Source organism: Bactrocera neohumeralis, unplaced genomic scaffold (genome assembly GCF_024586455.1).
Source record: "Bactrocera neohumeralis isolate Rockhampton unplaced genomic scaffold, APGP_CSIRO_Bneo_wtdbg2-racon-allhic-juicebox.fasta_v2 cluster11, whole genome shotgun sequence".
NCBI lineage: Eukaryota > Metazoa > Arthropoda > Insecta > Diptera > Tephritidae > Bactrocera > Bactrocera neohumeralis.
In genome coordinates this window covers 12,938,007-12,946,415 of record NW_026089624.1, presented here as the reverse complement: position 1 = coordinate 12,946,415, position 8,409 = coordinate 12,938,007, and the positions used below count along the sequence as shown (strand labels likewise).

Sequence of the window (8,409 nt, the reverse complement as noted above, 5' to 3'; positions counted from 1 at the left end):
TATATTTATGCTTAGATATTTAAATAAATACAACAGTACACTTACACTGGTTTTCTTCATTTGAACAATTTCCACACATGCTACTCTATTTATTGTGGATGTGCCTAAAACTAATTATGTACATATTTTGTCGCAACAATATTCTAAACATTCCACTGAAATTTTTCCTGCAAAGACGAATGAATTAATATTATTTTGGGAATTTCAAAAAGTGTTTACTTTTCTGTTTACAATTTGTATGCATTTCTATGCTTGTTCGTCTCAACGCATAAGTGTGACGTCACGAAATTGTTGAACAATGTATTTGTTTTTGTAAGAATTGTCAAGAGCTAAACCGAAAAAAACTAACTGTAAACTAGTGTCGTATTCTTGTATTCTATCATTCTTGATAACAAATATAAAACATCATAAAAAATATACAGTATTGTTCATATGTTAAGCAACAAACTCCAAATGCAATATGTTGAACGACATTTTAACAATACTGTATATTTTTATGATGTTAACCTAATATAATTAATATAATATAATATAATAATAATATAATTATTATATATACAAATGAGTAACATATTCGAGACGCAAGAAGAAGGTGGTAAATTAAAAGGAAAATACTCATCGAAATAAGTATAAATATTTTAAAAATTATTAATTTTTTAGTAGAGATTCCAATCGTTGAGATGATTGAGCGGCGCCAATATCCAGTGGGAATATAAAGAACACAACAAAACTCAGGTCATTTTTAACATAAAGCTTCTAATAAAATATACTATATATTAACTTTTTAAATTTAAGATATTCTTGAAGCGTTAAAAAGGATCATTGCGGGCCAAAATAATATAAAAGAAAGGCTAGACAAATTGGAGGAAAACGTATTTATAACTTTGCAGAACCAAAAAACCCTTAGTGAAGGCCAATCGTCACTGGTTCACAACTAAACCGCTATATTTAAAAAACTTAATGAGATGGAGTCGAAAGTAAGTGTTTTACAATCTTGTATGTACACTCAGTAATAAAAGTAAATTTAAGACTTTATTTATATCTTTTCGTCTAAATTTATTTCTTAGATTGTCGAAAAGGCTGAGGTTTTGGCGCAAAATAAGTCAATCAGAGAATGCAAAGTTCTCTTAAAACGAGTGGAGCAGTCAGTGTGCCGCATGACCGGCGAAGTGAATGACAAAGAGCTGGACGACGTCGCTAGCACTTTTCCGATGGAGTCGCAAGCAACAGTTGCGGAAGTGGAAGATAGACTGCAAAGCCAAGACTATGCCCAAACAATGGTAACCTAAAAAATAAATTATAATAAGTTTACTACTAGTTACAATACTTTTACTTCTTTTAAGATTACATTCCTCCACAAACTTAAAGGCGCCAGTGATAATGTGGCTGACGTAATACCTAAGGTTTTCTCAGATGAGCTCTTGGAAGGATATAATTGGGATGGCAGGTGAAGCAAGAAATCCTTATGCAAGTTGGCGCTGGTTGATAAAATTTTAAGAAGTTCATACATATACATAATTGCAACTTAATGTTTACTTAAAATTTTTACTAATATAGTATATTTTTCTTTTAATTTAGATGTGTTTCAACAACAGGGGTGTAGGAGTTTCGAGCAAAATATAAAGCGGTCAATACTGCTCAGCCATCACAGGTTAAAGCAGCGTACTTATTTTAAAAACAAACGGAAACAATAATTAAATTTAAAAACTAAACAAATTAAAACAAAAAAATGAAGCTTTAATTTTACATTAAAATTTTTTTTTTATTTTTGTACAATTTTTTTATAATATGAATTAATGAATGAATGAATATTACATGAACTAAAATGAATTTAATGTTTTCGAAATAAACGAAATTCTTCTTCTTCTTAATTGACGTAGAAACCGCTTAAGCGATTATAGCCGAGTTAACAACAGCGCGCCAGTCGTTTCTTCTTCTCGCTACGTGGCGCCAATTGGATATTCCAAGCGAAGCCAGGTCCTTCTCCACTTGGTCCTTCCAACGGAGTGGAGGTCTTCCTCTTCCTCTGCTTCCCGCGGCGGGTACTGCGTCGAATATTTTCAGAGCTGCAGTGTTTTCGTCCATCCGGACAACATGACCTAGCCAGCGTAGCCGCTGTCTTTTAATTCGCTGAACTATGTCGATGTCGTCGTATATCTCGTACAGCTCATCGTTCCATCGAATGCGGTATTCGCCGTGGCTAACGCGCAAAGGACCATAAATCTTTCGCAGAACTTTTCTCTCGAAAACTCGCAACGTCGACTCATCCATTGTTGACATCGTCCAAGACTCTGCACCGTACAGCAGGACGGGAATTATGAGTGACTTATAGAGTTTGGTTTTTGTTTGTCGAGAGAGGACTTTGCTTCTCAATTGCCTACTCAGTCCGAAGTAGCACCTGTTGGCAAGAGTTATCCTGCGTTGGATTTCTAGGCTGACATTGTTGGTGGTGTTTACGCTGGTTCCAAGATAGACGAAATTATCTACGACTTCAAAGTTATGACTGTCAACAGTGACGTGAGTGCCAAGTCGCGAATGCGACGACTGTTTGTTTGATGACAGGAGATATTTCGTCTTGCCCTCGTTCACTGCCAGGCCCATTTTCTGTGCTTCCTTGTCCAGCCTGGAGAAAGCAGAACTAACGGCGCGGGTGTTGAGGCCGATGATATCAATATCATCGGCATACGCCAACAGCTGTACACTCTATTTAGGTTGAAAAAGTCGCACGATAGGGAATCGCCTTGTCTGAAACCTCGTTTGGTATCGAACGGCTCGGAGAGGTCCTTCCCGATCCTGACGGAGCTTTTGGTGTTACTCAACGTCAGTTTACACAGCCGTATTAGTTTTGCGGGGATACCAAATTCAGACATCGCGGCATAAAGGCAGCTCCTTTTCGTGCTGTCGAAAGCAGCTTTGAAATCGACGAAGAGGTGGTGTGTGTCGATTCTCCTTTCACGGGTCTTTTCCAAGATTTGGCGCATGGTGAATATCTGGTCCATCGTCATCGATTGGGGAATCGGGTTCTCCTTCTCCTGGTGTTGTGCGTTCACTGCTATTCAGCAGGCTGGAGAAGTGTTCCCTCCATAATTTAAGTATGCTCTGGGCATCGGTCACTAGATCACCTTTGGGGGTTCTACAGGAATACGCTCCGGTCTTGAAACCTTCCGTAAGCCGCCGCATTTTTTCGTAGAATTTTCGAGCATTACCCCTGTCGGCCAGCTTATCAAGCTCTTCGTACTCACGCATTTCAGCCTCTTTCTTCTTCTGTCTACAAATGCGTCTCGCTTCCCTCTTCAACTCTCGGTATCTATCCCATCCCGCACGTGTAGTGGTCGATCGTAACGTTGCGAGGTAGGCAGCCTGTTTTCTCTCCGCTGCGACACGGCACTCCTCGTCGTACCAGCTGTTCTTTTGCACTTTCCGAAAACCAATGGTTTCGGTTGCAGCTGTACGTAAGGAGTTTGAAATGCCGTCCCACAGTTCCCTGTAAACGAAATTACAATAAATTAATAAATGCATATTTTTTACATGTGCTTACATCATATATGACTGTCACAACTGCATGATTTTTACATCATATGTGATAGACACACATGCATGATGTTGACATCAAGCATAACAGGCATTCATGACAGAGATTTATATCATTAATGACACAAATTTTTATTCTAAACACCGTTGGAGTGAGCAGTGTAACTATACGTTGTTCAGGTTGTTAAACCCAGTAAGTAAGAAAGAAATGCAATATCACATGTATACAAAAGTTTTTGTCAACTTTTTCATATTGCCCTTAAAAATGTGATAGAAACTTGCACTGAGCCAGTGAGAGAAAATTGTGTCACTAGTGATTGTCATATGATTGGTCATATGATTATCATCGTTCTTGTAGGGATGTAAGTAAAACTTATTATAACTACTAGTTTGCTTAAAAGGTTTGCCACGGATGAAAAATGCTCTAATTTTAATTCAAAAAAAATTGCTCCAATAATGTACTTGCTTGTTCTTTGTGAGTATTTAGTATTAAAAACATACGATAATTTTATAATAATATCAACGCACTTCATCTAGAAGCAGCACTTCCATTCAACGCCATCGCAAAGAATATAAAATTCGGAAATACGTGTAATGTCCGTTCCAACGGCGATAATTCGTGGTTGACATTTTTCTTTTCTTTTAGCAAAACAATTAATTTTTTCCATACCTGTACCTATTGCCTGTGGAGACTCCATATTGCTTATGGAAAGCAATATATGGACTATTTACAGCCCTATTCTCCTGCCCTCACAAAAGTCACCAACCTCACTACAGTGATGTTTCTCGCTATAGTGAGGGTTACCTTATTCTGGCGAAAATTCAAAAGCTCAAATGCTCACTATTATCACAAATATCTGTGACGTGTGAAAGCAGCCATCACAATACAAAACATCTGTGTTTGTTTTGTTTTACATCAATATTTGGCATTTTTTAAAAAATATTTGAGTGTTATAACTAGCATGGAGGTACTGTTCTTTGTGTATGCGGCAATTGTTGTGGAGGAGGAATCGGGGGGGTAGGAGGAAAATTTTGAAGAGTTTACGAGACAAAAGCGATCCTTTTACCATGCAAGACACAGCATGTATAAATACATTTCGATTCCCAAAATCGCTATGTAAAGTACTTATAGGTGAATTGGTGCCGCATGATGTGCAGAAGTCGAGTATATCTTTTGATCTGCGTTTCCTGGCGTGTTTGTATTTTTACGGGCATGGCTCTAACCAAAAATGCGTTGGTAATGGTTATATGCTCTCTATGAGCCAGTCCTCTGTGTCTAGAGCTCTGCACTTTATTTCGAAATTGATTATGGATGTTAAGGGCAGTGAAATTTATTTCCCTTCAAGCGCGCAGGATATTTCAGATACATAGAAGGGGTAAGATAAATAAATACAAATAAATATAAATAAATAAATTTTCTCTTAAAGATTTTACACGAAATTTGGGATCAAGGGCACAATCGGCGCAATCGATTGTACCCACATTGGGATTGCTTCACCCTCAAGCACAGACGCATACATATCTTTATTATCCATTTGTGTTTTTGTTAGAACTGGAAAACAATCGATGTCTGGGGCCATCGATGTTTTCGATGTTTTTGAAAGAAAACATCGATGTTTCATCGATGTTTTCAGTTAAAACAAAAAATTAAAACTTAACAAATTTATTAAGAGATCATTGTTTTTGATTTTTGTTGAGAAAAAGTAGCTTATCTACTATATTCGATTTTAAAGCGCATCTCCTGTCCGATACAATTTGTCCAGCTTTGCTGAACGCTCGTTCAGAAGCGCAGGAAGACGCTGGTACGCAAAAATACTTCTTTGATAATATTGCTAAAGCTGTCGTATCCTTTGTATGCTCCTAAAATGAAGAGAAAATTATTTTTGTTATATTAACCATGTGAATAATTATATTACACTTATTATTACCTTCCAATAGTCAAGTGGATTGACTTCTTCAGCTTCATGCGCCGTTTCAAAATATTGGCGCAAAAGAATTATGGCGTCAGCTTTATTTGATTTTACTTTATCCTCCAGCTTTTGACTCATGAAGGAAAAGCGTTTGGGCTGTGGTGGTGTTGGCTGTGGACGTGGTGTTGTTTTTGACAAAAATGTGGAGACTTCTAACTCTAAGGCTTTTTTAGCCTGCTCAGCATTTGATGGCTGCAGGAATCCATCCTTTTTGAACCGTGGGTCCAAAATGGTTGCAAGCCTTGTCGCGGTACGCTCCTCGTACTGTGAAAATCTCTCTGCCATTCGGACCCTTAGGTAGTCGACGACTAGTTTAGCCTCTGGAGATATGAAAGAGTTCATTTCAAATATTTGTTTGCGCAGCTCACAGCATGTTGGAATGATAAGTGATATAGTCACTTTTGTGTCTGCAGAAACGGATACGGTTGCATCCTGAAATGGATTAAGTATCTCAACCAGTTCCTTTATGAGTGTTATTTCGTCTGCAGTAAACGGCGGTAAAGACTTTGGGGTTTTCAAAAGAACTCTCGAGATTGCTTCATTTGTCTCCAAAATACGCTGCATCATAAAGAGAGCACTATTCCAACGCGTAGGAACCTCCTGGATCAAACTGTACGGCTTATTAACGCCTTGCTCTTCCTTGAATTTAGCATAAGCTATATTGCTCGCTTTAAAAAAGCGACTGTGCGCTTGCACTTCACAATAATTTCGGAAACGCATGGCAGCTTTAGCACATCTTGCACTAATAAATTTATCGTATGTGCAAAACAGGGAATATGCATGATTTTAAGCAGCTCACAAGCTTTTTTCATTGTGGCGTCATTGTCTGTTACTACACAAACGACTTTGCAAACCCCATTCAGTTACAACATTATTTATAGTATCAGCAATGTTAACAGCTGAGTGGTTAGTTGGTGTGATAAGTTGGTTCGTCGACAAAATTTTTGAAGCAAGCTCAAAAGATTCGGTTACAAAATGACACGTAACAGTTAGATAGGATTCATTGGCTCTTGATGACCAGCCATCGGTTGTTAATGCGACGCTTTCGACAATCTGAAGCTCTGCTTTTAAAGTTTCTTTTAGACTATTGTATTCATTTTTTAATAGTACATTGCGCAGGTGAGTCTTACTCGGCATTTTGTAACGTGGATCTAGTTCATGGATCAGCTTGGTTAACCCAACATTATTAATCACATTTAGAGGTAAGACATCGGACGCAACCATATTTAGTACCAGCTTGTCAATGCGTTTCTTTTTTTCAGAGGTATTAGAGTAGAGGATATCACGCTCTAGGAATTTCGTCATGCATTTTGCTTTCTCTAAAGGCTGATCTTTAAGTAGCGTAGGATGCATGCGCTTCAAGTGATCCATAAGGTTGGTCGTGTTTCCACCGGTTTTGTACTACTTACCGCACTGGTTGCAAATAGCCATATTACTCTCCTTGCATTTCTTAAAAACCTGCCAAACCATCGACGTTTCCCTTTTGCGTTTATTTGTGTGCTGCTGTATGTCATCCTCAACTACATTTTCTTTATCGCCAGTTGATATTGATGTTACTAAAAAATACAAATACAGACACATGTTATACGTATACATATACAACATACACACATTTTTACTTGTATGCAGAACTATTTAGAAACAATACTTACTTTTCACAAATTTGTCCATTTTTTATCACCACGCTTAAAGCCAACACCACCGTTCGCCTTCAAGTTAGTCCAAGTTTACTGTATATTATCATAAATTTAATAAAAAAATAAAATAATGCGAGACAAAACCAATTCTACTTACACGTTGCTCCAATGCACAGATACAATTAAAAACAATCGATAGTGGTCTATGAGCCATCGATGTTTAGAAAATTTAAAAAACATCGATGGTATCGATAGTGCCATCGATTGTTTTCCAGCTCTAGTTTTTGTTTGTTTATTTTTACTAAAACAGCTGTTTGACAGCAAAAAGCTTTTTACCTCACGTGGTGACTTTTTTAAACTTTTTTCTTATGAGGTTTGAGCAAGAATAGCCTCAAAAAATATGCCTCACAAGAAATCTCTCAAATTTTCAGAAGAGGGCTTTTAGTATGCCATATATTGAAAGCAATAAGCTGTCACTACAGCAGTTTGACCAAATACTTACCATTTGAAATTTCTTTGTTGTATAAATGTTTTAAGTACAATTCTCTTTTTTATATTTCTTTTTCAAATATATCCAATATTTTTGATAGAGATCTTCCAATTTTAAGAATAAAAAGTTCCCTTTGACTGGGTATAAGCTTTCAAAGTCTATTTCGATCTAATATGAATGAAGGAAAAATATATTTTGCAGAGGTTAAAAGTTTAACTAAAATGAAAAAAACGAAACACTCAAATTAAAAGAGTAGTAATAAATACTTACGAGATCACATCCACTGTAATCATTGTACAGTGGCCATTCCAAAAAAAAACCCTTTAAGGAAGCGATTTCCCTAATTTCCGAAATGCTCGTCTGCGATGTCTGTTTCCAATACATTGTTACTTGTTCCCATGGACGGCAGTTGTGATGTAGCCAACACTTTCTTTCGCAATATTCATCTTAAAATTTTCCAAGTTAATTAAGTATATGATTTTAAAAAATTGGCTAAAGTACATACCAGAAGAAATTGATGAAATGGGCAGAGAATGTAAAGTATAGAGAAGGTGCAGGTTCGACTGCGAACATTTGATAGATTCAGATGGAGGAATTCGCCGCATTTGTTAACATTGTAGGTCGGAATTCGCCTCGCAATTTTAACATTTTTTACAATTCTCTCACATATTTTAACCGAGAATATGAAGAGACAGAAATATATGTATGTATTTACGGCATATGATGACAAGGCATATATATGCCGAAGCATAGAATATGAAGAGAGATAAATATATTAACA

The 8,409-nt window shown here is 36.9% G+C and overlaps 2 protein-coding genes and 1 long non-coding RNA gene across 3 annotated transcripts; 1 reads left to right on the top strand and 2 right to left on the bottom strand.

Annotated features, from left to right (window-relative positions):
• The first annotated feature begins 652 nt into the window (after window positions 1-652).
• On the top strand, window positions 653-1,724 carry LOC126765960 (uncharacterized). Its single transcript, XM_050483707.1, has 3 exons — window positions 653-977; window positions 1,068-1,280; window positions 1,344-1,724. The coding sequence occupies exons 1-3, from the start codon at window positions 966-968 to the stop codon at window positions 1,449-1,451; spliced, it is 333 nt and encodes a 110-aa protein (XP_050339664.1). The 5' UTR covers window positions 653-965; the 3' UTR covers window positions 1,452-1,724.
• A 3,454-nt stretch (window positions 1,725-5,178) lies between these two features.
• LOC126765945 (E3 SUMO-protein ligase ZBED1-like) lies at window positions 5,179-6,343 on the bottom strand. Its single transcript, XM_050483692.1, has 2 exons — window positions 5,460-6,343; window positions 5,179-5,391 (listed from the first exon to the last, which is right to left on the bottom strand). Exons 1-2 carry the CDS (start codon window positions 6,219-6,221, stop codon window positions 5,206-5,208), a joined length of 948 nt encoding a protein of 315 aa, XP_050339649.1. The 5' UTR covers window positions 6,222-6,343; the 3' UTR covers window positions 5,179-5,205.
• Window positions 6,344-6,353: 10 nt separating this feature from the next.
• LOC126765969 (uncharacterized) lies at window positions 6,354-7,418 on the bottom strand. The gene is made up of 3 exons (XR_007668666.1): window positions 7,296-7,418; window positions 7,154-7,231; window positions 6,354-7,057 (listed from the first exon to the last, which is right to left on the bottom strand). It is a non-coding gene; the product is annotated as an uncharacterized LOC126765969 (long non-coding RNA).
• Window positions 7,419-8,409: the final 991 nt, after the last annotated feature.

Excerpts from the sequence above, each read along its gene's own strand:
- LOC126765960 (XM_050483707.1), top strand. Across the intron at positions 1,281-1,343 it reads AAGACTATGCCCAAACAATG|ATTACATTCCTCCACAAACT; the intron begins GTAACCTAAAAA and ends ACTTCTTTTAAG.
- LOC126765945 (XM_050483692.1), bottom strand. The coding sequence starts at position 6,221 with ATGCGTTTCCGAAATTATTGTGAAGTGCAAGCGCACAGTCGCTTTTTT. Across the intron at positions 5,392-5,459 it reads ATCCACTTGACTATTGGAAG|GAGCATACAAAGGATACGAC; the intron begins GTAATAATAAGT and ends TCTTCATTTTAG.